This window comes from Cephus cinctus, unplaced genomic scaffold (genome assembly GCF_000341935.2).
Source record: "Cephus cinctus unplaced genomic scaffold, Ccin1 Ccin1_scaffold0129, whole genome shotgun sequence".
NCBI lineage: Eukaryota > Metazoa > Arthropoda > Insecta > Hymenoptera > Cephidae > Cephus > Cephus cinctus.
In genome coordinates this window covers 2,232,491-2,259,930 of record NW_014332862.1, presented here as the reverse complement: position 1 = coordinate 2,259,930, position 27,440 = coordinate 2,232,491, and the positions used below count along the sequence as shown (strand labels likewise).

Sequence of the window (27,440 nt, the reverse complement as noted above, 5' to 3'; positions counted from 1 at the left end):
AACTTAACTCCTAACCTCATTCTATGCACGTCCCGGCGCCGGGAGGACTAACGACGCCAAAGTAAAAATAAAAAAAAAAAAAAATAAAAAAAAATCGCAAGTCAACTAAGTGAGAAATCCTTAACGCGACTAGGATAGTTCACGTACGTATTAAAACAGGTACACGCGCCAAAAGTAAAGTCAGAAGGGAAATTGAAACGGCCGGTACGTGCCGGTATCAGATGTGTTAAATGACGGTCGGCAATTAATACGTAAGATAGTCGGAACGTGATAACCCGCCAAAGTAAAAGGGAGAGCTCAGGAGCGTAAATTGGACAGGTGACAAAAAAAGACACTAGTCTAGATATCCAGACCCATTGACACCGACACGTATTTCGTGTGAGAGAAAGGATCAAGGGCTTGAAACATAGAACTATACACAGCAGACAGGTCCAATCGAAGATAAACATATCGTAATTGAATTTTCCGACTATTTACTTACTTCGTAATATTCGTTTACAGTGTATATACGCACGCTTGAATATTCCTGATATAAATAGCACAGGAGGGATTGCCTTGTAGGAGGTCACAGGTCGTAAGTGCAAAAAATCACGAAGGGGCTGGCCCACGTTAATACCCGTAGCGACGGTTAACGTCGCAGCCTGTTTAGCTTCCCGCTTAACCCGTCGTGGCGCTAGTCACGCACTGGGCAATTTTCAAATTACGTAGCTGGTAAAACGGCAATAATGCGACCGGTGAGTTGAGCACGGCTATTAGTCACGTTATGTCACCCTCGACTACGTATACGTCGGGTAACGTTAGTTCTTAGATAACTGTCGGAATTATGCGTTCCCCCTTATTACGTTCAAGCGAAATATAAGGTATGCGTGTGTTCGTATACTGTACATCTATGTACGCAGCTTTATTAGGTTGCCTAGGAAAGCGGAAGTGTGAACAGTGCAGCAGAGCAATTACACGTAGGCAGACAAAGGGAATACTCGTCAACTTCAACTTGCAGTGAATTAAAAGTCGTTACATTAAAACCTTTCCGATATCGACAGTGGATATTTCGTGATGGATATCAAAGGGATAACCGCAGGACCAAATCGTGAATCCATCACCGGATGTTTGATAGTCACCGATGGATATTCATACGAATTAATCTTCATCCATCAGAAGATTTCCGGTTGGATCTTCAGGCTCCTTGTTGCTTTCCATCAATATATGTGTGTGTATATATATATATATACTATTGCAATCGCGAGTGAAAATATTAAAGAGCTACATGTTTACACAGGAACAGACGTATTTGTCACGAAGAGATCGGTCATTAGTGGATTCACGATGATCATTACGAAGCATCCAATCATCTCTGATACGGAATGTCAACAGTAATAATTATCGATCATTGTGCTACTGTGATATAGATATAGCTCTATGTAGGTTATATATATATACACACACACCGGTGAGAATAATTAAGTGCCGCTCGTTGCCAAGTGCTATTGCGTATTAATTGAGCATGTGATTACCGTATACCATATTAAGTTACGTTATTGACTTACCCAACCGTTAATTATCCCACGTAAATAATAAAATATGAGAAAAACGTAGTTTCGAATCCAATTAATATACCAGCAGCACTGTTAGCTCTGTATAACCTCGAATAAATTGAAGCGACGCGTTCGGCAGGTTACACGTGTAACATTTCATTCAAAAGCGGACAGATTTTTCGAATGAAATCCTTTGCCCCCGATGGCAGCTATCTCCGCCTTTATGCATACGTAACCATGTATAATACCAAGCGGCACCGACTCGATATTCAAATGTAACGGAATTAAAATTTCAGCTAACAGGGAACCGCACTAAATCCACTTAAGCAGATTAAGTTACGTTGACATATGCTGGTCGACTGGCCATTTTAAGTTAGCTCGATGCACGCGAATTGTCTCTTTGTGTATATAGGTATATACGTAATACTTGTGTTTCGTTTAGGTCCAGCGGCACGTTGACAATGGCTGGAAAAGTTTTTCTCAGTATCTTTTTTGTCGATAGCATCCTAACCTCTTCGTGGGTACGTCGCAACCCTCTTGGAAAAAAAAAAGAAAAAAAAGGAAAACTCAGACGGGTCACCCTTAGCCAGGAAGTTCCTCGGGAAAGTAAGAAAACTAGGAATAAGAGAAGAAAAACGTGCGGAACGTACGGAAAGTAAACAGTTACATAAATTTGCGCTAGACTCGCCTTTTTTTTCGTTCGTCCGATTCATAAGAATCGAATTCGCATTTACGAACTCCTGAAATACGTCGAGTGCAACGTTATGAAATATCAAAATTTTGACAAAAACAAGATGGCCGACACGCCATCCAGTGATAAAGGTAACTACGCAGTAATAACAGTCTTATCGTATTTTCAGAAAAACTCGACCAAAGGAAAGAGTAAAATGACGACCGTAAAACATGACAGAGAATCGTCTGACGTATTGCTACACACGTATACCCAAAAAAACCGGACAGCACAGCATCCAAATTAGTATCCCAACAGTAACAATGTGAGAACAACCAAAAGAGAGATTCGCAAGCTGAGTGAATGACAGAAATGGAATGCTGGTAAATAAATAGAAGAGCAATTGGGTCATCTTATTATAGCGACTGGGATTTCCACGTCGGTGAGGATTCAGGGGTATTGGGGTAGGTCGATGTAATCGGAATATCTGTAGTGGTGCACGTGCATACTACATGCACGCGTGCATATAGTCACCCGTAGAATCTCGATATTTGTATTTCACCATCTACGTGTTTCTCTACGCCTATGCAGCGGTATATATAGATATATATACACACTTATATATATATACATATGTGCATTCACTTGTGTACCTAAGCATTTGGGAGAATGGAATGGTTGCCTCCTGGTGGAACGGGGCAGTGTACCTAGTGCAACGGAGAACAACATACATGCCAGGGTTATATGCATATAGCAAGGATTGCGCACATAGTCGAGGAACGGCTGGTGGACGGGAAATAAAATTACAGAAAAAAAATTAAAAAAAAAACCATATTAAAAGGCGAATACGAGAGAACGATCGCTATCCAATAGTAAATCTCACGCGATACAGTAATGCAACGACTTTCAGTCACCAGCATGTTTAATCGACCTTCATGATGCGCACGGAGGGCGAGTCACCCTGGTATCAATTATGCAACTACACCAGCGGGGACGAAGCGTTTTGTTCCCATTCTACAATTACAACGAAACGAATTTAAAGAATAAAACGCGGTAAACGTCATTCATGTTAAAAATTCAGATTAAACGTTTGATTAATCAGAGCGATCGACCCTCTATGTCGATAGCACGTCTACAACAAAATTACTAAACAAATTCAATAATCTGTTCAAGTACTATTTTATCAAGTACATACTTTATACGCAATACTTGACAAAAATACAATTTGAGCATTAAAAAAATTTTGTTATTGCTCCACTTTACCAAGCTACTCGTTATATGAATGCTAAGGCAGGTTATACGTGTTTAACGCCCCCAACCGTTAAAGCTCCTGGTATATACAGTGTGTCGGTGGCAAGTTCTATTACGTATGTCACTTGGACGTTAAACCACGACAACAGTAATTACTCGTAAGATCAGCTGCATCCGACACTGACGTACGAGGGGCTTAACTGACGTAGGAGATCATATTAATTAATTTCTGTAATTAACGTTGTTAAATTAATCGCACTGTGGACTTTTCTCGCGACCCTATACTCTTTTATTGGACGAGGCATCAACGGGCGTCGAAGTGACGCGAAGCGTCTGTATCCCCACTGCCTACTTTTCCTACCTTCACCTCCTCTCTCTCTCTCTCTCTCTCTCTCTCTTCCCCAGTCAACCTACTAACCGATCAGGTTACTCGTTAATCCCTACTTTTCCTACCTTCACCTCCTCTCTTTTATTGGACGAGGCATCAACGGGCGTCGAAGTGACGCGAAGCGTCTGTATCCCCACTGCCTACTTTTCCTACCTTCACCTCCTCTCTCTCTCTCTCTCTCTCTCTCTCTTCCCCAGTCAACCTACTAACCGATCAGGTTACTCGTTAATCATTTACATGGTTTACATACACAAACGCATAAGGTTAACCAGCTTTTCCTTTCATTATTACACTAAGCTGAATAGAGCCGGCTTTATTTTTCTCTCTGCTGTCATTTCGACGTGGCCGGTTGTACGACGAGACCAAATTTCCGACGGCTGTTTGGAATATAAACATTCACCGGACGATAAACAATATACCGGGTTATTATAACGACGATGGCTTCGCGATACGATTTACTCGCGGCGTTTAGTGCCTCTTGGGTTTTGTATACAATTAACAATTGAAATTACGATAACGTCAATAATTTCATATTCAATTTGAACTCGTTACGGCTACTTTAACTTTCGTCTGACGTTACTTCGTTTTAGGGTAATATTTTTTTTTCCCTCACTTCGCCCAACCGACATCAAGCAGATAATTTATTTAGACAATATTTGTATTATCGACTTGATACGTAACGAGGTATCGTCAGGGCAATTCCGTCTTTATCAGACCCACGTCGATTATATTGAAAAACGTCGAGAATTCGTTGAACTTTTATTATTTCAAAGATTGATAGAAGGTATGTAGATATACAGATCCAGACATATAAATAGATCCTTACATCGAAGAGGTTACGTTTCGATTTTTCATCGGTCCCGTTCCCGGTTTGAAAAATTGATTGATGGCCATCGTCACTCTTCCTGAGTCTCGGGCATTGTTCCATTTTACTGTACCACCCCCTGTAGCCCACCCTTCGCTTTAAGGGATGGAATGCCCATATCTATAACTACCAAGGGTACAGAGCATACAGACTGCATCGATATACGCTAATACCATCAGCATGACGTATATAACTATAGCTAATACTCGGTACCACGTTACGTATGTACAGGGCTCGTCCTCCGTATGCACGTACGAAAAGTCCGTCCGATCCGACGTGCGACCTCGAACCCTGGGTCTCCGATCCAATCCCATTATCTACGTCAATTTGTCAGATTAGCTCTCTGTCTATCACACATCCGTCCAATTTCGCATCGGCTACGCACACCTAACCTATCTCACGTTCTTCGACCCACGAACGTCCCCCAACACGTTCGCCAAAGCGTCGAGACGTGCATCTCCGTTCCAATGCAATATGGCAGGTTGACGAGTCACGCGAGAATAAAAAGGGGGATGTGCCAATGTACGTTTCTGATTCGTCCCGTCGTACCTTGGTTCCTACATTTCTTTTCCGTTCTCTCCGTCCTTCCTTTCTCCCCATGCCCGCCACCCTGTCTCCCTGCCCCTCGCCCCCACTCTCCCCACCCAATATCTCATTCAGCAGCAAGCACCCTCAGATTGCCATTGACAGAATGCGCCGCCTCGTTTTCTTTTTCGATTTACCACGTTCGTCACCTGAATTCCAAAAAAAATCTGGTCGACGGAAATCGTCAGATCCCATCATGGGTACCAACCTCCATACCCTCCAGCTGTCCCAGTACCTATCTACCATGCATATTAGGTCTACTATTTTGTCGCTTGTACCTCTTCTACGTGCTCAGGTATCCCTGCTGCTGCCTCTCCGACATGTCTGTTTCCTGGGAATTTTTATTCCTTTTTTTGCTTCTTTTTTTTTGGCAACAAAATTCATCCCTCTCTCTCTCTCTCTCTCTCTCTCTCTCTCTCGTAGGTATACGTTCGAGGTAAAAGGAAAATCCTGGACGAAACGTTATCTGGTGAAAGAGGCCAGAGGAAGCACCGATGAGTACTGTCCTGGGGATGGTTTTCGAGTGGCGGCCATTGCCGACTCCCGGGCCTCTCCACATTTTTATTTTTTTCCCACTTATTCTTTATTTTCTTTTCTTTTCTGTTGACTCTACACGCGAGAGATTGCCCCTACGTATATACACAATGTATGTCCATAACACAGTTACTCTATCGTATTACCTGAAACTACCTATATTCCATGTATACAAGCGCGTAATGTATATGGGTATGTACAAAATACCGAATTCTTTCCGAGACGTGGTATTTCCTATCTCGTTAAATACGAGTCGAACAATGCGTTTCTCTTTGACCCTCACGGCGTTCTTGGGGACAGGTCGCGGGAAGTCTGAACTTTTTCAATTGTCAGTTTCATCGGTGTTACCGTCCAATTACCGTTCGCTCGTCTTTCGCTCGATATCAGCATCCCGGCTCGTTGTCATTGTCATTTTCATTTTTTTTTGTCCCCATCTCTTCTCTCCTCCTTTTCACGTTACCCCTTCTCAAGCAAACTGACGTATATCCGCTTGAATTACAGATAGACTTCTCGCCACTGGCTGACAACGTTCCGTGACGAATTGCCGATACGTATGTAAATCACAGTGAACTGCACATACGTGCAATCGCCTACCGAACATAACGTCCCAGTACGTGGATACGTGTAATAAATAAGCGTAAAGCGTGGCAACGCACTTGCAAAACGGGTCCGGCCCAACGGTACGAATAATGAATGTCAGATATTTAGCATGTTTGCATCAGTAATTTGGCTCGGAGCTAAAACATTGCTAGCGCGGTCCGTTTGAGCTCGGCATTTTCCTCCGCGCGCCGTGCATACTTCATGGTTGTTATTTATCGGCGCCATTAGTAACTCGCAGCGCTACCAACCCCCCCGGGTGTGGCATTTGTTGCGTACCTTTAAATTACAAGGTGGAAAAAAAAAGAGAGAGAAAAAATGAAGAACAATTAGCGTTCCCTTCTATTGCTATTTCCTTTTATTCGCCACCCGCTCGACCGGCCCCTCCTCGCCACCCTCCCTCGTCCTTCTACACTCCTACGTTACAACAGCTCTCTGCCAGCAGTTGGAGAAAAATTGCATAACCGCCGACGAGAACAAACGACGAATCCGACGTCGGCTTTTGGCGTCTATGACGTAGACCGCGTCCGAGTCGTTGCAATGAAAATTGCCATTGCGTGACGACGCAGTAAGTATTGAGGGATCGCGATAACGCGTTAAAGTGCAAAAAGCGTGGAACGCGAATGCGGAGCAACGTTGATTTGTAAAGGAGCAAAGAGGGAAAAGGGACTAGAAAAATATTAAAATATAAAACGAGATAAGGGGAAAAAACACGAAAGATAAAAGTGCACGCGGGGTATTTACATGAAATTTTTTCATTTGGATACGGTATCGCCTTTCCATTGAAAGCGAACGATTTCCAAGTAGCGAATTGAATAAAGACCAGCCATAATCGACGATCCATCTTGAGGCTCCATAGTGAAACACGAAACGTTAAACGAATCGGATGGCTAAACAGTAATTAGAGACAGCCAGAGTGGGCCCGGTATAGCGAAAGCGTAGTCGATATACAATCCTTGGCAATCTGTCCACCCCCATGTGTATATATACTAGCCGGTTTGGAAGTACCGAAAGCCGAAAGCTTATCCCTGAGGTTTGTGAATACAGGAGGGAAATAGGATTGAAGCAATTCTTCTCTTATGATAACAAGGTCCAATGATGATAAGAATGATAATGATAGCAGAGAAATAGTCCAACCACCGAGAGTAGTAGCTGTGTATATACATATGGGAAGAGGTCGAGGAAGGATCCTCCAGAGAGAGTCAGACATGCTAGTAGTAATGGTCAGAGTTGAAGTAGACGAGGAGGGTAAGATCCTGTCTGTAGATAAGAATGGGAAGTGCGCTATTTACATGTAAAAAAGCCTGCCGATTATTCCAGCCACGAATTCTCAGCTAAACGACCATGGATATCTCCGATCACACGTTAGGCAAACGTGTCGGCCGCGCGTCGCCACGCTACTCGTGTAGGTATATAGTGTTGAGAGAAGAGTATTTGTCGACTTTGGAAAAGCCTTCCACCGGCAGGGACTGAAATCAGAGATGAATGCGAGCAGAGAAATGTTTGGTACGATTGTCTTGCCCAGCGAGACATGGACTTAAATTTTTTTTTTTCCTGCTATTCGGTACCACGCGGATTTTATACAGTACACAGTGTAATACGCGTTTTCTTTTGATCTCGAGACAGACCGTCGGCGAGGACGTCACGCCCCGCACCCGAGCGAAACCACGTCGTCAAGAGAGCTTTCCTGATAGTTGGTTTGAGACTTGTATTCTCCCCCCCCCCGCTCCCTTTTTGTTGTTCGGGATTCCCTCCGTTTCTTCTTCCTCTCACTGTTTACACGTAGCTCCGTCCTGCTGCGATTCCGCCTAAACCGTGCTCTACCGTGACGGCAGCAACCCTCGCGAAATTCCCCATCGCGCCTCACTCGTGGTTTACCTTCTGCGAAACTAGGTATCCGGGGATTCAAGTTTGGAGTTCAATCGTCGACGTGGCTAGAACGGTAGGTATTCACTATTGGCCGTTCACTATGGGTTTACTAGTATACTATTGTTGGTGGTATTTTAATTTGCAAGTAGAAAGATAGAAATAGAGAGGGCGAGAGAGAGAGGAGTGGGAGAGTCAGTTGGGATGCCGAAGATTGAGTGAGCATCCAAGCGGCTTGGTAGAGTTAAATGACAGACGGTGAAATTTCTAACCTAAAATCTGAATACGAGATAGGTCGAAGGGGTAGGAAATGTGAAAGTGTCCGAGGATCCATATCTATGCCGAGTGTCCGCGATGGCCACGTAGGTAGGATACGTAGTCACAGATACCCAGAGCTATACCCCACCACTGATTCGTTTTCTCCCCTGGCGCTTTCTACCCTTCTACTAACCTTCTACCTTCTTAGATTCAGCCCGTTTAACATTACTGTCTATCTACCTCTCCCTGTTTCAGTGCTTCCTACCCTTTAGTCAATTTATCGAGCACACTCCCACAATCTTCTCATCTCACTCGGTCCCGCTTATTCCGCTCGTTTCTTTATCTCTAGTTGGCTCCGTAGCTCTAGCCAATCCTCCCGGTGGTACCACTACGGTACACACTCGCACAAGGCCGCCCTGTCACGGCAGCATCCGCTGGTCCACAGATATTCCCAATAACTCGAAAACAGCACTGGCACCACCTTTCGAAAATCGGCGGGGACATCCCGGGATGGATGATTATGAAAAATTAAATGGAGCAGCTAGTTTTTATGATGACGATGACGAAGACGACAGGGACGACGGCAAAGAGGTAGCAAGAGGATGGATGACTCTTACCTGGAGAGGCTGAAAATCCTAGGCAATCACGGCCGTACGGCAGAGTGACGAAGCTGGCATGGCGCTCTCCTGTCTCACTGGCTCAGTCAGTTCGTAAACGTCCTACCTCGAGGGGTTCGTCTCCTGGACTGCCGTCGTTGAGAGGCACACAGCCACTCACACCGACTACCTGGTTGCTGGTGCGCTATTGATCTCGGCCCAGACACCCGCCGACCCACGCAGACGCTTAGCGTTGGCGCGTCGCTTTAGCAACGTGACGTCATAGACCACCCATCCCGCCCTCTTTCAACTGGCTCACCCCATCCGCCCCTCATCCTCATCTCCTACTCCCTTTACTTCCTACCTCATCTTTGTCTCCCTTCAGCATCCTCTCCCTGAATCTCGCTCTGGTTACCTTCTCCTCTGTTCGCTCTGCGCCCACCGGCTTCCTCTTCATCCTCGGTATGGACGAGAGGGCTGTATCTCGGTTACTAGCCTCTGCTGCTGCTGCTACTGTTTCTGCTGCCACTGCTACCGCTGGTTGTCGCTGGTATCACTGATAGGGAAGGCGAAGACGCGGTTCCTTGGGTCAGCGGTGCTTGTTTGATACACGAGAGGCTGTAATAGTAGATCAGTTTGTTAGAGAATAGCTGAATATCGGAAACTGCAAAGTTCGGAACCTACCGAGATTCGTGGTACAAGCTTGTCCAGTGCTGAATCGGCTTAGGAATTTATCTGAAATTTTCTTACGAATCTTTCGGCATCCTTTTCTTTCACATCTTCTCCCCGTCTCTCCGTTCCGCTCTCTGGCTCTCTGTCGGGACGGTACTTATCCGGATGTCCTCCAGGAGATCTCTCGCATCTTCCCCATACCCGTTTTTTCATGTTCACACTCCGATGTCACACATTATCCCTTGTACCTACAAGAATAACCATCTACGTTACATACATATACACGTCGGCTGGAACCTTTCTATATCTAGGTCAACCCTCCACGGACCCTAAGGGATACCAAAAAGAAATTAACATGTGGAATCCTTTTGATTCCTCAATTCCACAATTCCTCGACCTTTTTCCATACTCCGGACTCACCATCGCCATCGAAGAAGCATCAATACAATGACAGATGGCTCGAAAGTGACGAGGTCTCTTGAGGTTAGGTTAGTGCCAGACCTTTCGCTCCTCTTGGCTCAGTTATTTCGTCTCCATCAGCGGCATACTCGTGCACGCACCGACGTCATCATCGTCATAACGCGTAACACTCAAAGAATAAGTGATTGTGACATAGAATGACGTGCCACTCCCTATCACGCGTCAACCAAGGGATGGTTTCATTAAAAAAAAAAAAATAATAAAAAAAAAAGACAATGTTCTCAATCCGCCCCAATTAACCTGCAAGCAAGTCCTCTCGAAAACAACCCCTCATGTCTAATTCACAAATCCCTAGATCAATGACTCCACGTAACGAGACTTCCGGTACGTCAAACTTTTGAAGTTACAGTTGACGTCATTGAAAAAGCATCTCATCTTCAATCACATTATAACTGGACCAATTTATTAACTCCCTGACGAACGCTGTATCGTATTCTGATTTCGACGAAGGGTTGTTACACATATTTATTACGTTTTTGTTTACCCTCTCCGTCTCGCTTCTTCATCAACAACCCCCCTATCTCTGATATGCTCATCGTAACCGAACATCCCACAGATCCTTTATCTTTTTTTTTCTCTCTCCTCTAGTCGCTGTTACGCAGAGCGATACACTGGTAGCTACCACCGAATAGAAAGGATGATTGATTTCCTAGGCGGGAAATTTAAACCACTCCAAGACTGAAACCCACTCGAATTATTCATTAGGAATACTGTATCAGGTTCTTAAGGTTCGTGTAGCTTCGCAAAAAAAAACTTTGTCCTTTAGATCTACATATACGATATACACGAGCTATAATCCGACCATAGTAAATATAATTACGAGTACGCGCTTGAATATTTTTGCAATTTTTTTTTCATCTCTCTATACATCCACCTACCCCGCTTTTTCAATTTTTAAATTTCACGGCTCGACACCCTGGCCTCCTGCGATTCGCTGCTCCAAACAGTGCTACCACCACTCGGTAAAGACTACTCCCCACGGTACGTCAATTATCAAATAAATTTTTATTCTTTATCCAATAAAGCATGACAAGTAAAATCGTTTATTTAGATAAATTTAAACTGATCGTCCCAGCGAGTCGTTCGCTGTCGAGATTTTACAAAATTCAATTCCCCGTGCTATAATGTTTGAACGTACGTACATATCTATTTATAGTATACGTACAATAGTCTATACCTATATATAATACCTATCGAGTCATTTCGTCATTACAGTCTATATCGCCTTGCTCCAATTTATTCTTTAAGGACTTTAGCTTCATTGGCTATTTCCATGATGATCGGTCAAATTATTAAAACCGTTTCGACAAGCGCCTCAAGGCGTGAACGAATATTTTTCATACACACCGCAAGAGAAGTAGTATTTAAAAGAGTAAATGTAAACTAGGTAGGGGATACCTATACCCCCTACTAATAGGTCCATTATACTCGTCAACTCGACAAATTAACTATTATTTCACTAACGGCCTTGTACTAACTGATTTCGGATTTCCCAGACGTCCCAGAACGTGGACGTATTTACGTTAAAGCCCACTGGCCATGGTAATATTTTTACAATTAATTAACTGCTAATTGGAGACGATTGAAACACGCTCAGGCGCGACGAATGCTTATTTCCCCCGTTGATGCGCAGATCCGTGAAGTGACGTATGTACGTGGGTATTAACGCTTTGTATAGAATGTTGATATACGGTCCTGTGAACTCGCCGTAAGTGAAACACGTACAACAGTGTCCTGGCCAGTTATATTCCAAGAACGTCGAGAACGGCTAACGAGGCACCGTTGTGAAATTCAGTATCGCCTTAACGTGGCTTGAAAAGGTTTAATATCTCTGACGATCACGTTATTCTGCTACTTTTTCTTCCTTGTTAAACAGTCTACGTGGAATGGCTGGAAAATTATCATATCGCGTTCGGCTTATGGATCTCGATAGAACCGTTAATCAAAAGTCGACACGATGCATTATTTTCCTCGATGGCCGGGCCAAGAGGTCGGGCCCGTCAGGGTTTCTGAGGCTGAAAACATTCGAGGAAGGGAAAGAACGGAATAACAAGAACCAAATGCTATTTCAAGAGAGTTAAGTGCGGAAAGGGTTTCTTCTAAAATCTTTCGTAAAAATGAAAGGAATAAAGAGGACAAGAAATAATAAGAAAAAGGAAGAATTATTTTCTAGTTCTTCTTTAGTATATATGTATATACATATAGTCTATGTTGAGTTTGTACTAGTTGCTTGTCGAAACTACTGTATCTACAGTATATACAATTACTACTGTTTCTCACCTGTGTGAATCTGGCATCGGACTTAAAAAATATTTTAATTTTCAAAATTTTGAATATTTAAATATTTTTAAGTCGAGTGTCAGGCTCGCAGCTCTGTTTCTCTTACTGTTATACATAAATCTATGTATATCGCGCAATTCGCCATTACTATCTCCCTTCGCCATTAGTGCATCAAGGAAACAGCCTCTTAGCCGGCGCGTGCGACGAGGAATAATTAAGATGGTATCGCGAGCCAGGAAAGTGTAAACGCGATCGAGTCACGCGATTTTCAACGGCGAGGAAGGCGCAGTCGTTCGTTTCGCTGGCTGATGACAAGCGGACGTCGGCGTCGGGACGCTGACTGCCGCTGGCTGGAAGCCTGTGAAACGAATAGTCGTGGTCAAATGAATTACGCCGATTACAGCGATTTCCAGAAAATTGTTCGTTCACTCGGAATAGCGGCAAGGATCGATTTCAATTAACACTTACGTGAGTATTACCCAGGCTTCCCTGGTTCCTCATAGTCGCGGTATTAACGTTCAAGGAATCAAGTGCAACTAGGTGTTATAGTAATAAGAAAATTCAGGGGTTTGCTTTGACGTCAAAGTTATACCAAGGAAACCTTTTAGAATTTGTATAAAACTAATATAACACGTAATGAGTCAGTATGAAGTTTATAATAATTTTATCGTAATTCAACGTTATTATTAGCACACTAAATATCGTCGATTCTTTGAGGATGCGTTTTGCTCCTAAAACGAAGTCCAACTAGATTGTATCTCTGAGACGAATTTATCCGAATATTCGCCGATATCGGTGCGCTTGAGCAATTCGGTACGTAGTCAATCGTGAGATATCGAATTTAGCCTCTGGAATTTGGGAATTCACGCAGAGGAATCGTCCGAAGGATCAAACCGGCGGGGATGGTTATTTTCGCTCTATAGCTAATACGGAGAAAAGGTTTCACTTAGTTGCTGCGAAAATGAGAACGTCGACCAATCCGGACAAGGGAAATTCAAGTATACGGGAACCTCTGCCGAAAACCGTTCCGGAACAATGCCGACTCCTAGCACCGTGAAAAACGAAATTGGAAGACACTTCGATTATCAATATCATTCGGGATGACTTCCGTGTAGTTGAAATCGAGCGACAGTATCAATCGACTAAGCATTCTTACAAAAATTCATCCTGAACGTCTTCCGTCCATCGATTAAGCAATTATTGAAATTTTGTATTATTTTAAAAGCTCTGAATTTCAAAACCACTGGATTGTGATACGTGATAAAGTATTTTTTTTTAATACAACTCCGCTTGGTGAATCACGACAGTTTTTTCATCGCTTTCACGAATAATTATGTCAAAGCTAATATAGTATTTCGATTGAATGCAGTACAGAGAACAATGAAGAAATATGTCTATTAATCAAATCTAATAATCGTACAGGACATACGGAGAGTCGATAAATTGCGCACGACGTCTGTCGCAAATTAATTGAATATCAATCATTGATGACGCACGTCAAACGAGGCTTGAAAAAGACCCAGGAGTCCAGGACGTCCGTAGCTGTCATATGTTACAGGTGAAATGTGAGTACACGCATATATGTATATATGCATACACCCTATAGCTATAGATATATACGTATACATATACCACTGAAAGTTAACTAATTAATAAGCAATAATGTCGCAACGTGTCGACGATGAAATATTCACATAAAATTTTCTGAATGTCCTGAAGAACGGAGAAGTAAGTATCACATTTTCCGAACCTTGGGATATCGTATTTCAAGGATTATAAGTTATTCATCTTATAACGTGTCAATAGTCAAAACGACGAAGACGCCGGGAAGAGTAAATATATCCTTTATGGGCGCCAAAACTTTATAGCATTGTCGAAATAAAAGAAAAAAAAAAAAGGAAAAAATACCGTCTTTGTGAATCTACCCTCGAATACGTTATTGCGTCCGAAAATAAAATTTCACAACCTTTTCACGAGATGTTTATTCGCGCACGTTACGAAGGCATAAAGTGCAGAAGAAAAATGTAGATATACATACATACGTCTCTACGCCGAGTATCCCAGTGAAAATAATGTATTGGATTGTCTCTCTGGTGGAGATGAATTCTCGGAGATTTACGATATTTTTATAACACGTTGGAACACCCGTCGAATCACGTAACCTCTTCAGGTAATGTCCCTAGACTCTTATTCAATGTATTTTTATAGTACGTACATTGGAGAAGGCGAAGAATCCTAGTTTATTATCGGATTTTAGTGAGATATACTGCTCTTACATAGAGAACGTAATATGTATATTGCATTAAGTAACGTCACGCTTCGATCTTTCCTCTCTTTCTCTCCGTCTGTATCCTAACACTTCCACTTTCTTTACATGCGCACTTCAGTTTGTATAAGAATCACGGATATTTTAATTATATTCAACATCTTGTAAAAAATAATGTACTTTCCTATCCTCATACTGATCTTGAGGTGATTTATTATACCCACGCATGAGCTTTCCCAAATTTATTTTGGATCCCTCAATAAAGTGCTAAGCTTCATTCGGTTCTGTATTTGACGACAGTAGCAGTGGAAAATCTTGAGGTATATATCTACACATATGAATGTATATGATTTGAGTTAGATATCCTAGCCGAAACCCGTGCCAATCGATATCTCACGTCAAAACACAGAGGACAAGTGTTCATATACAATACCGATCGTTGGATGCTGTGTAGTGCTCCAGGGCTCTTCAAATATATTGTAATATATTGAATTTTTCAAGTATACTATGTGTTGGCTCTACTTGCATACCTCTATTCACGTAAGGAACGATCCCAGTCTTCCATTTCCAAGAGCATCAAATTGGGTATTTCTCGTGTTGCACTTGAAATTTTTCACATTGTTTATACACATCCCTAAAAGATATACACTTTTCTATACGTTGAATAAAACCGAATGGTACACAGTTTAAAACAATTCGAAAGACGTTATCTTTCAATTTTTTCCGGATCACCGTTACGTTTAAGGGGTCTGATAAAAACTGGGGACGGAGACGAAAAGGAAAATATTCTCGAACGTACGTCGAAGCACGGAGACAGTGTAAAATACTCGGACGCTCGTAAAATAAATATTATTGGTTCAGATTATAGTTTGAGGCTAACCGGCAAAGTGCTTCCATTACGACACAGGCGTCGTACTAACGTCGTATGTATTGAGACCCCCCTGGCATCCCCCGGCGTAGCAGCAAAACATCCTTTCCAGTGTCTACTCAATCACATTATAGGTACGTAACCCGCAGAGATATTTGTAGGTTATTTCACAGTATGGTTGATTTTAGTTACGCTTAATTCCATTGAAAACACTGACAACAAATAATGTATGTACATACGTCCCATTGGGAATGACGTAGCAAAAACTGAAGGATCTTGAAAGGGAGCAGACGAATCTGATCGCGCAAAGGCAGATCGGCCATATTGATTATGATGAGTGACAGCAAGGAGCGGGAATAGAGCCAGTACTCAAAATCCAACGAGAGACTGATTTAATTTATAGGACAATTCGTTTAACCAGATGCAGATTGCATTGATGCATTTTGCATTAGTCGAGGGACTGTACTCTCCACTCTTTCATGTAGATCATTTGGTATAGTTCCCACCTCCACTTTCCCTGCCCATTTCGCTTCTCTATCAACCGACTTATAAACAACTTTTTAATGAATTGACAACGTGACGTAGGTACATCGCTCAGGGTATATATACATATATTTTTATTTCAGTACACGTAACCTGGCAGCCCTTTATGACTGCACATGTACAATGGGTCACCGTAAATCTTGACGATAATGATACACAGGAAAATCCTGACAAATTTTCAGCTGGAAATAAAAAAATTGATGGGAAAATGGTCGTATCGTTCAAAACCAATTCGCGAATTTTATTCGTTAATACCGTAACGCATACTGCTGCTGCTACTGCTGGTGCTGCATCGATCTCTCCACGCGGATGAAGGGTTTAAATGCAAGGGCGTGTGCCTGTTCTCTATGAAAGATGACAGTCATTTAGGTACAACACTATATATATATATATATATATATATGTTTATATACATATATTTGTATCTTTATTTTTCTAAGAATTACGTAAGTCAGGTACTTTTTCTCTTGGATTAAATCTAGTTTACTTAGTGCAGGTTAATGCTAATTCGAAGAAGATGGCCTACTGATAAAGAAAGGATCAACGCTTCATTAACTTAATGCATCACCCTCAGCCTTGGATTCTGGATATTTTATATAGATATAGCGTTGCTGCAATTACACACAATAGATATGATTCTTACGGCTGTTTTTCGTTGTTAATTTAATTCGGAATTGCGTGCACTTTGTTCTCTTATTCTGTTGTGAACGTGTGAGTAGAATTGATATCAAGCTGCGAACAGACTGGCGGGGAGGGGGGGGGGGAATAAAATTATTCAACTGTTGCTGCGGTTGTCATTGGGAAACTCACGGTTATAGAGGGGTAAATGTTGTTTGTGTTTTATTGTTTTATGAGAGGAAAAAACGGTCGGGATAAAAGCATTGGCTAAAATTGATATCAAGCTGCGAACAGACTGGGGGGGAGGGGGGGGGGGAATAAAATTATTCAACTGTTGCTGCGGTTGTCATTGGGAAACTCACGGTTATAGAGGGGTAAATGTTGTTTGTGTTTTATTGTTTTATGAGAGGAAAAAACGGTCGGGATAAAAGCATTGGCTAATGAATACACAATTTAGAATCAGCTTTGTGGAAGTAATATTATAGAGTGTCACGAGGGTGAATACTCTTATGATGCAAATTATAAAAAGAAAGATTTATATTGTATTTCATAAAGTAAATAAATACTGTTGTACAATTTAGTGTAAGATGTTTTTTCACTCTTTTAATGACTTCGTTCGCTTGGAAACTGCAGGAGAAAAATTTATCAAGCTAACTGTTCAAATCTTTTATATTCAAAATTTGTAATATAACATTTTGATTGGGAAAACTGTGCTGCCCTCTGTTGCGTTGAAGATTTGATTACGAGTGGTACAAAAAAAACCTAATCGGTAATCATGGAATTACCAAATCATATTTCATCATTATTTCTTGCTAGCTGTAAAATCAATGGTAATATATATATTTTAATAGTTTTATGCTTTATTTGGTAATTAATGGTTTCAGTTTTTTTCTACTTAACCCCGTCGATTAGGCAGAGTACAGTGCCTATAAAGTTCTGTATATCAACATCAGAGGTTCAACAGTCAACTTTTGTATTCATCATTAGTATCATTTATTTATTAGTATTTAGTTAATGGTGAAATGTCTAGCAAATAACTGCTTTAGCCTAAAATTATAATTTGAAAGGAAAAAGACGTAGACACTGTTTTGGCAGGTGTGAAAAAAGAAAGAATTTTTTGTATATTCGTCATAATTATTTCTTGATTCTTTTTGGTTTTTTGCCCTCGGTAGGGAGCCAAGTGCTAGATCAAAATTACCATCGCATTGTAAGAAAAATATACACATAAAATTTTACTAGACTGTCAAGTTAAAAGTTTCGATATCCTAAATACTATTTTGCTCACTATATTTTGAGTAATGAAGTAGAATGTTATCACAGCACACTATGGATTATTGAAATACAGTTTTTGAAATGTGCTTACACAGATGTTTTCTTGGAATTATAGTAAATAAAGATTTATTTATTTATAATTTAGATCTGCAGTTAATTACATTGCTTTTAACAAAGTTATAATAGAGTTTCATTTGCAGATAAAGATAATGATATTGAGTAAGATATCACCTATATAAGAATCATGGACGTAATATGTTGCGATACTTCATCTGACGATGAAGATTTTTGTTACACAAATTCGGTTACAAAATTGAAAGGTAATATGATTTCTAACATTATTCTCCATTATAATTTACATATCATTGTTATAATTGTTTTCAGTTTTGAAAGAAAAATCATCCAATATACGACATATACCTGAAGATGAAAGAAAGATTAAGCCTCAAAAACAGGAAAAAATTCTAGCTGTGGTTAATGTAGCTAATTATAATGATGTTATAGAGGATGCAACTAGTGGATTAATGATGTAAATATCAAATTCTGGTATAGTTATTTGTCCACATAATTATACATTGTTTTTTCAGCACAGAACAGTTACCACGTAAAAGTAAACGCATTAAACAGAAGAGAGTAACAGTGCCTGAAGCTCAACCCAAATTACGAAATCGCAGGAAAAAAAAAGTATTTTTTCTCATACTTTTATTTCATTCATTGTTTCTGCACTTATATATATAATAATTTCTGATTGCTCAAATTTGCCAGAATGTACTGGATTCAGATTTGGACATAATTTCTGTCGATGATGATGCAGTGATTTGTGTTGATGGAAATGATAGTTTCTCAATCTCATCATCTTTAAATACTATCAATAATGAGGATGATGATTTCCCTATTGATGTGAAAATATATTGGCGATATAGATCGATCGTCCACTTTGAACTTCACCAAGTAATAATAACTCTTCATTAGTGTGCTTCAATAGTGTGCACCCATACATGTGCTACAAAGGCTATATAAATTTTTCTTTTCAGCATGAATCATTCCAAAAAGTTTTTGAACATTTTGCAGCAATAGAATCTGTACCTGTAGAGAATATTGTTATAACGCGAAAGGAATTGCGAATCAGTCGGAATGATAGTCCAGCTTCCATAAATTTGTCAGTAATAGATATTCTCGGTAAGTTTGTACAATTGTGCATACTTAATATTTTCAGTAGTAGAACTCTATTTATTTAGTAGTGTTTTTGTAGAAGGAGGAATAAGTGATTTGCAGTCAGCAGGACAATCCAATGATAATGAATGTGTGGATGAGACTATGTGCAAAATCAAAATACAATTGGCTGATAAGAGAAAGTTGGTTGTTATGTTGAAAAATGATCAAAAATTCAAAACGGTTTTCCTCAGCTGTGCTGAACAATTGAAACTCCAGGAATCAAGAATAAAACTTCTATTTGATGGTGAAGAAATCAGTGATTCTGATACACCGGAATCATTAGACCTTGAACAAGAAGCATGTATCGACCTTCGAGTACTAACTTAGTATTTATGTGAAATTCATCGACACGTAAACAAGTATCAGCTGCTAAATATATGAAATTAATTATTATGAATTGTCTCTCCTTATATATCTACAACATTTTCCACTGCATTATTTAATTATTTATTCGCGCGCTCAAACAACTTCCTATATCTTTCTTATTATTATCGACATAGTTTAATAAGTGGTATAATCAATTTTATGTATCAATACACTGGAAAATAAATTACCATTTTGCGAGTAAAAAAATTAGATTTATCACAATATAATTTTAAACCATTATTAAAACTAGCCATACCAAATAGTAACAAATTAAAATCTAAGGGAGTAGAATGGTTTAAATATTACGATCAATCAAGTAAGTTTCATCCAAAGGAATTAAAGTTCGATCTCTAAAACAATTCCCAATCCATTCCTCATCGACAAGAATAAGTGGTGTTTGTCTCGTTTTGTTAATACACCTGTATCGGTCATAGGATACAAAATTATTCTTACTGACAAACACATGTGTGACAGAATCATCAATCTGTGTTTGTATAATTCCTGCCATGAAACGAAAGAGAAACTTCGCCGAACTCCGAGTATCATCAAAGTAGCCAACAATACCACGAAGAGGTGAAATCGGAGATATACCATTTTCAAACAACGCTCTGTCCATACGTTTAACTTGTTCCAACGTAAATTCCATACCAGCTACCTAAACAAGCAAATTCAATTTAAATACAAAATATATTTTGATAAACATTATTAAAGAAATAAGAACAAAACAGAAAAATTCTTAATCCATAAGAATTTAACTACTTCGTATTTTTATATTATACAACTAAATATACTCACTGCTTCTTCTGCCTTCTCCAATGAACGTGTAAGGCTCTCTTCATCAGCGTCCTGGGTATAACTATCGTAATACTCGTCGTACAACTTTTCAAGACGATGTTTAGTTGCTTTACGTATTGATAACAACTCCCAGGGATACCAGTCCTGTAGACTAGCCCAATTTTCCTTTTTCGTAGCACGGAAAAGCCAGTCTAATGTAGCTACGTCGTAATGTCCATATTTAATCAAATTCTTAGCTTTGAACTGTCAATTAATAGTAAAAATTACTTATAGGAATAACGTACTATTTCTAAAAGTTCTAAATGTTCATACCGTCTTTGGATTTCCAACTAAAACGCAGAATGTTTTCTCGCCTCGTTCATTTTGTACAACAGTCGCACCGTGCTCGAGGAGAAGTCTTTCAATGTCTTCTTTTGTATGCTTATCGTTTCCGTTAATAACACAGAATTCTTTATTGTAGAACAAACGAGTAAGACGCACTACTTCTGAAGCTCTTATTCCAGTAAACTGTTTAGCTACTGTCGGTGGATATGATTTTCGTGTTCTAGGAATCTTTGTAATAGGTACTTCATCAACGTCATCACTGGTAACATGTCGCTTTGATAATTTCTGAACAGCTCCAGTGTCCTGTAATGTAAAACATTTTGATAACTTACATTAACCCACTGTATATGGATATAATTAACTAATTGTTGAGAATTTTATTGTTGTCAACCTTAACAAGAGACTTGAGCTCAGTGACGGAACACGCGCTGTACCATGGTTTGTCATTTCGAATTTTAACGACTCTTGGAAATCGCAAACTGTACCCTAAAGGATAATAAACTGTTTGTGTCATTTCACTTGCTCGTATTTGTAAGATCAATGAATTCCGTGGATGTATCCAAAGATCTGGAGGCTGCGACTGCAAAGATTTGTTATTGAATAAAATGTAGATTTATGCAGTATGGTAGAAAAAAATATATGCAATTTATACCTTCGGACCAATAATACCCATTGGACAATCTTTAGTCCAATTATTTTTTAATTTTTGTAGCATTTCTTCTAATTCCACATCTTTTATACCCGAGCTTACTCGTACTACTGCATAAAACTCACTTGGTTCTTTATCTTCTGTTAAGGCTGGGCTAGCCACACCTGCGAGGAAGCTAGTTACTGTTCCTCTACATTTTCCATCTCCATAATATCCACCAAGAATAACTAAATCGATGTCTTGTATAAGATTCTCAGAATACTGTTAAAAATGATTTCTTATTATTATATCTGTAATGATAATAAAAAGTTATTGGTAATGAGATATATACTTCGGTTTTTATCTTGTAACAACCACTGCCTTCTCGAATTGGTTTGTATGTTCCTTCACATTTCTTCAGCACAATTCCTTCTTCGTCATGGTCCATACTTTTATTAAAAAAATTCAATACCTCTTCACTTGTATCATGAAAAAAACACGTCAGAATTAAATATCATATTCATAATTGGACCTATCACTCAAGTAACTTCTTTCTACTCGAATAAGTACTTTCTAATTATTACCTGGTAGATACAATTGTTGTTTTGCTTCTTATTAAAATACCCTCTTCTTCTTTAAAAGCCTGTTCTAAAAGTTTTAATCTTTCTCTCAATGGCATATCGACTAATAATTCATCATTGTACATTACAATATCAAATGCAACAAAACAAGGCTGGTGAACAGTATTGCGTGTCAGCTTTTTCACATCATAGTTCATACCCTTAGAACCAAATTTTTTGTCTTCCTTATGCCATCCCATTAATTCGCCATCCAAGATTATTGAATGACAATCTGATTTTAACAGATTTGCAATTTTACTAGACAAAAAACCACCTGGAGTTAAGTGAATAATGCAGGATGTAAGTTCAAATGTACTTGGACTCTTGAATATTACATTTACAGTTTCTTTTTTCATTTTTTTAAGGAATACCTGAAGACTTGGACTCTCCAAAACATTCATTGCTTGTTATATCAAAACCGTTTCTAGTAAAATATTTAAAATTGCCATCTTTCATATGCAATTGAGATCTTTCTCCATCAAACTTCATCTCCAAATAGTAAGATTGTTGAGAGCCTTGAAAAAACTTGCCAATATTCTCGATTGGACATCTTTCACAAAGCATAGGCTTAAAGTGTGCAAAAATTTTGATATCGTGTCGCATTCTCATTTTTGGATCTATGAGCTTATCGCAGATCTCACGTACATTGGATGTTACGTCAAAGAGATCATTGGCATCTGGATGATATGCTAAAAAATAGTATGAATGTACATTTTGAATTGTTTATAAGATAGTCATTCTTTAAAAACAAAATAATATATACCTGCAAATATTTTCTTGTGTCCCATTCCAAGTCTGACATCTTTAAGAACAATACGGATCATCCATTTGAACTCTTCAGCGCTCAATTCTCGTGCAAGTTTCTGGAATTCCGTATCCTTATTCTTATCCACAATCCTGTCTAATGCTGCATTAATTTGTTCAACAGACAAAGAATCGCTATGTTCTCCAAAATAGGAACGTAGCACATGATAAACCTTTTCAGCAAAATCACCGATTACTGTCTTCTGTGTTGATGGAGCTCTAGTTTATGGAAATAAAATAATATAATTTACAAGACCTTACTATTTCAGTAGATTAGTAATTTATTATACATCGTAATCATACTTGTAATGTACAATTTGACGAGCGACCGCACTTCCTTTTCCAAGGCAGAACACCTTTACGAGAAGATTACCCAAAATTGATTGTTTTAATCCATATGGACTACGTTCTCTGTCCAACTGAGGCAGCAACAGTCTTAATATTGGAAATAATGATATATCCTGAAATAAATATATTTCTATGATATACCCACTAATGTGCAAAATTGTTAGTTTCACTTACAGCATCCGGATTTGTATTTTTCATCTTGCTGCCTATCACTCTGCATTGACTTATGAATGATTGCAGTTCATGAAACTTTTTGCTTGGTTCAGCTTTGCTGATTTTTTCAAATAACTGGCACAGTGTTTTGAATTCAATTTTGGAAGCTAATGTGGCTGACATTTTTTTCTGTAAATAATCAAACAATTATAGTACTTATTAATATTAAATGAGTAGATAAGATATATTCATGATCTTATGGTTGAAAAAGGTACAATGATTTGTTGTATAAAAATATTATTTATTAAATAACTGTATAACATGCCTTCCAACTTTACATTCAAATTATGCATAATACCCCTTAAACAGTAATATAATTTTCTAGATACATTCTAGCCATATGATGATTTTCTGTGTGGGAGTAAATGAGATGTAAATTAAATGCAGCTTCACGTTTCAAATCAAGAATATTAGCATTTCGCTGAATGATTTCAGGAACAGGTGATTCCAATACAAGTTTATAATGATGTACTGCTGCAGGCAGAAGACCTAATTGATGAAACGCTCTTGCAGTATTATAGTTGGATTCCTGTTCGCAGTCCTTACCACGAATCTGTGAATATTTCTTGATGAAAGCAAGAGCTGTAATAATTCAACGAATACAGATTAATAATTTATAAAAACCAGATCAGCAAGATCTAAAACCAGTACCTTGAATAACAAGTTGATTTTTCTTTGCAGCGAATTTTTGACATGCCATCTGCAGGAGGGTCACTGCGATCAGTAAAGCAAGCAATGCACTAGGTCCAGCTTTAAACAATGACATGTAGTCGTTGAGTGCATATTTATATGTTCCAGAAACCAGACAATTATTAGCATGTAATATATGCAAGTAGGAAAATGGATCTTCCCTTGCAAGCCAACGCATGATGAATCTATTATGCCTACAATCTTCAGCTCTTTGGACAACCACATTTAGTAGATTCCATACATTCGATCTTGGAAATATCCGTACTAATTCTCGCACCATGTTAAATCCATAATACGAATCATTGTTGTAGATACACGATACAAGACAAAGAAACATAATATGGAAATTCTTCTTTTCAAACTTCTTTGATGTCAGCGCACTGAAGCACATCCTCTGCAATAATCCAAATTTTTTTCTTTTGCAGGCAAGTCTGCACATTTGTAAAAATAAAAGAAACTCGTTACGAAAACTGGGCTCGTTTTCCTTTGAAAATATTGGTCCATTCTCCTCTTCTAGAGTCTCACCACGAGATAAACGATAGAGCTTCAAGGCTTCCAAACGTTGACGTACTCCAATAGCTCTGGTCAATGTAGATAATTCCGATCTAGATCTCAGAGATAAACAGTGCCTTGATAAAAGTAACATTCCTGACTGGAAGTACTCGTCATATTTTTTTACTCTACGCAGCAGCAGTGTCCTTCGATACACAACTCCAGGATCCAGAACATCAACATTAGGATCCTGCTTTAAAACTTCTATAGCTTCTGTAAATTGTCCTTTGAGTTTGTATAGTTTAGCTAACTCAAGTCTAGCATCTAAATGTTGAGGAGATAATTTTCTAACAATCTCATAAGATTGTATAGCTTTTTTAATGTCCTTACAGCCAACCCAGCATTCGGCGTGTCTCAACCACACAGCAGCTAAACTAAAGTTCTTGCTATCTACTAATGGTTGTAATAAAATAAGGGCTCTTTCGAATTCCCTTTTACCCATCAAAGCCTCGGCAATGTCTAGAAAAAGATCACCAGACACCTCAGGATCTTCATTGAGCATTAACTCAGGTAAAAGTTGATCAGCAATGTTTACTTTATTTAATTCTATCAAAGTAATCAACAGTTTTGCTTTCAGATCCACTACCACGTCAGCTGGAATCTGACAAGATTCAATATCTTGTTCGAGTTCCTCAGTATTTTGCTTTTTTGCATCATGATCCATATTTTTATCTTCATGGTTCTGAGTCTGCCAGTCTTGGATATTATATTTTTTCACGTTTTCAGAACTATTTGACTTCTTATAATGAACTTGTATTCTTGTGTATTTTGTCAGTATATGTAGACATTTATGAAATTGTTTTAAAGCGATGAGTAGTTCTGTCATGACATTAACTTCCTCTAGAGTAACAAGGTTGGAGCATTTTGAAAAAACCTGTCCCATTGCCTCCAATGCCTGTTCGTTATTATTTTCTTGCATGAGACGTTTGGCTAACATTTTAGCATACTTGACGACATTTTCACCATCTTCTGGTCCTAAATGATGCAACAATTTCATATACCCTTTTATATGAGATCGTTTTTCTCCAATTTCTTCTTGAAGATTTGCACGTAGATCATATACACCCACATCTTTAGGATTTGCCTGAATGGCTTTTGTGTAGCAGGTTATTGCTTGCTTTATATTTCCAGATTCCAAAGATTGACTAGCAAGTCTGATCCATTGATCAGCATCCCTGGGACTTAGATGAGCGGCGATCAAAGAGAATTGTAGTGATTTATCTGGCTGATCGTTTTCATAAATCATGGATAGTGTTTGGAATGGTTCTGGAGCACTGGGAATCTGCCTGTAGAAAATCCACGATAGTTAAGATCGAGATAGTGCTTCATTGTATTCAGCATGGATATCCTATTGATAAATCACTATGTTAAAAACTTGCCTAATTATTTCCATGCACATTTGTGCAGCCAATTGAGTTTCTCCTCTTGCAAACCGCACGTTTGCTTCACCCATAAGACCTTGTAAAGCTGGAGGAAGAATTCTTTTCTTACGCTTTTGACGTATTGATGACTCATTTGCTGATCTTTGGAATCTATTTTTACCAATTCGCTTGCTTGATGCTAATTCACTTTCAAATGCTTTTCTGAAAATGAGATATAAGATGATAAGTCGTTCCATATCTAAAGGATGACTTCCTAGCCTACCTAGACGTCTCTGACTCTAGAGCCTCTGGATCGACTGCATAATCCATTTTTAAGGAATATTCCGAAAATGTTAATTCTCCATTTAAAAATTGCTTTGTCAATTTATCCTCCTCAGCAGCAGCTAAAGAATCTTGTTCTTCAGTGTCTGACATATTTTCTCCTGCTGAACCACTGTGATATGTCTCTGAATTGGTATTGCTCAAAGCAATTTCTTCATTCACTTCATGAACTTTCAATGCTTCAGCTTCTATGAATTCACCCATGTCTACATTCATAGACGTGATTGCATGTTCATCAAGCTCCTCGATAATTACTGGTGCTAATGATGTATTTTCATTCAGCAACATTGGTATTTCTGCTCTAGCCTCTCCCATGTTTATTGTGTCTTCTGATGAATCTTCTATATCCATTTTGCAGGTGCTTCTGCACTTGGTAAAGCCATTCAAAATACTACATAACATGCATAATGAAACTTGCTATATATGACAGTATAACAAATGAAAAAACAGTCTTATTGCATAATAATTTACATATAAAATAATAGTCTGCGTATTTTTTGATGTCATAAAATTACTTCATTATATTAAAAAATTATAATAATATAGTTCGCCCATGAGTATTTCTAAAACTTACTGGAGCTATGGTTGTTTCACTCAATTGCATGTAGGTAAACAGAGACACAACGATATTCTCAGTACTAACAGTAAGTTTTAGAATACACTGTATATCGCTTTTGTTTTTCCATGTTGCATTATCTGTGTACTTAGGAGTATACCAACCTAATTTGATTGAATGTTATTTTATTATATTTTCTTATCAATACTCACGTCTAAGAAATATATCTAATATGTGTTTTTGCTTTTATTATTCACAGTTCGCCTACTTAGGAAGAAATATGACGTCCGATGCAAAAGATCAGGTTAACAAATTTGTACGCACTCAACTCTACGTATTCCGATAGTACTTTTATAGTTGAAACCGTAGTTGACACATGGAAAATTAATAATATTATTATAAAGACTTGTTATTGGCTGGTTCTAGCGGAATGTTTTCGGAAAGACCAATTATACAGCTTCGTGCTAATCTGTACCTTTTAACTA

At 39.0% G+C, this 27,440-nt stretch overlaps 3 protein-coding genes and 3 long non-coding RNA genes across 24 annotated transcripts in view; 3 read left to right on the top strand and 3 right to left on the bottom strand.

The window, feature by feature from the left end:
• Positions 1-9,347, bottom strand: part of LOC107262848 (glutamate-gated chloride channel) — an 83,682-nt gene extending 74,335 nt beyond the window's left edge. For 2 of the 5 annotated variants that reach the window (XM_015729459.2, XM_025080158.1), the window contains exon 1: positions 9,164-9,347. The gene's annotated coding sequence lies outside the window, so the exon portion shown is untranslated. The remainder of the gene's footprint in view (positions 1-9,163) is intronic. The other 3 variants (XM_015729452.2, XM_025080159.1, XM_025080160.1) reach the window with 2 other exon arrangements.
• On the top strand, positions 755-3,443 carry LOC107262854. Of its 2 annotated transcripts, XR_003058298.1 has the most exons (4): positions 755-860; positions 918-2,138; positions 2,393-2,666; positions 2,794-3,443. It is a non-coding gene; the product is annotated as an uncharacterized LOC107262854 (long non-coding RNA). The 2 variants fall into 2 exon arrangements; XR_001536529.2 differs by having other exon boundaries at positions 2,393-3,443.
• Positions 9,348-9,510: 163 nt separating the features above from the next.
• On the bottom strand, positions 9,511-15,679 carry LOC112493684. Its single transcript, XR_003058300.1, has 3 exons — positions 15,371-15,679; positions 9,827-10,062; positions 9,511-9,760 (listed from the first exon to the last, which is right to left on the bottom strand). It is a non-coding gene; the product is annotated as an uncharacterized LOC112493684 (long non-coding RNA).
• Positions 12,887-17,066, top strand: LOC107262808. The gene is made up of 5 exons (XR_001536519.2): positions 12,887-13,042; positions 13,997-14,139; positions 15,702-15,842; positions 16,335-16,620; positions 16,748-17,066. It is a non-coding gene; the product is annotated as an uncharacterized LOC107262808 (long non-coding RNA).
• A 785-nt stretch (positions 17,067-17,851) lies between these two features.
• LOC107262955 (uncharacterized protein CG4449) lies at positions 17,852-19,753 on the top strand. Of its 4 annotated transcripts, XM_025080253.1 has the most exons (8): positions 17,894-17,964; positions 18,042-18,255; positions 18,342-18,461; positions 18,526-18,670; positions 18,729-18,825; positions 18,907-19,092; positions 19,176-19,320; positions 19,394-19,753. In XM_025080253.1, exons 3-8 carry the CDS (start codon positions 18,386-18,388, stop codon positions 19,681-19,683), a joined length of 939 nt encoding a protein of 312 aa, XP_024936021.1. In that variant the 5' UTR covers positions 17,894-17,964; positions 18,042-18,255; positions 18,342-18,385; the 3' UTR covers positions 19,684-19,753. The 4 variants fall into 4 exon arrangements, with proteins under 4 accessions (XP_015585178.1, XP_015585176.1, XP_015585177.1 ...); XM_015729692.2 differs by lacking the exon at positions 18,042-18,255 and having other exon boundaries at positions 17,852-17,964; XM_015729690.2 differs by having other exon boundaries at positions 17,879-18,076.
• A 159-nt stretch (positions 19,754-19,912) lies between these two features.
• Positions 19,913-27,411, bottom strand: LOC107262954 (DNA ligase 4). 11 transcript variants are annotated; one of them, XM_025080251.1, is made up of 13 exons: positions 27,168-27,411; positions 26,974-27,119; positions 23,416-23,583; positions 23,197-23,354; positions 22,853-23,112; positions 22,461-22,778; positions 22,054-22,363; positions 21,822-21,948; positions 21,494-21,751; positions 21,233-21,421; positions 20,830-21,144; positions 20,518-20,760; positions 19,913-20,377 (listed from the first exon to the last, which is right to left on the bottom strand). In XM_025080251.1, exons 2-13 carry the CDS (start codon positions 27,001-27,003, stop codon positions 20,018-20,020), a joined length of 2,736 nt encoding a protein of 911 aa, XP_024936019.1. In that variant the 5' UTR covers positions 27,004-27,119; positions 27,168-27,411; the 3' UTR covers positions 19,913-20,017. The 11 variants fall into 11 exon arrangements, with proteins under 11 accessions (XP_024936019.1, XP_015585173.1, XP_024936015.1 ...); XM_015729687.2 differs by lacking the exon at positions 26,974-27,119 and having other exon boundaries at positions 27,168-27,409; XM_025080247.1 differs by lacking the exons at positions 19,913-20,377; positions 20,518-20,760; positions 20,830-21,144; ... (6 more) ...; positions 23,197-23,354; positions 23,416-23,583 and adding exons at positions 23,675-24,036; positions 24,106-25,982; positions 26,076-26,279; positions 26,341-26,816 and having other exon boundaries at positions 27,168-27,328.
• Between the last annotated feature and the right edge of the window lie 29 nt (positions 27,412-27,440).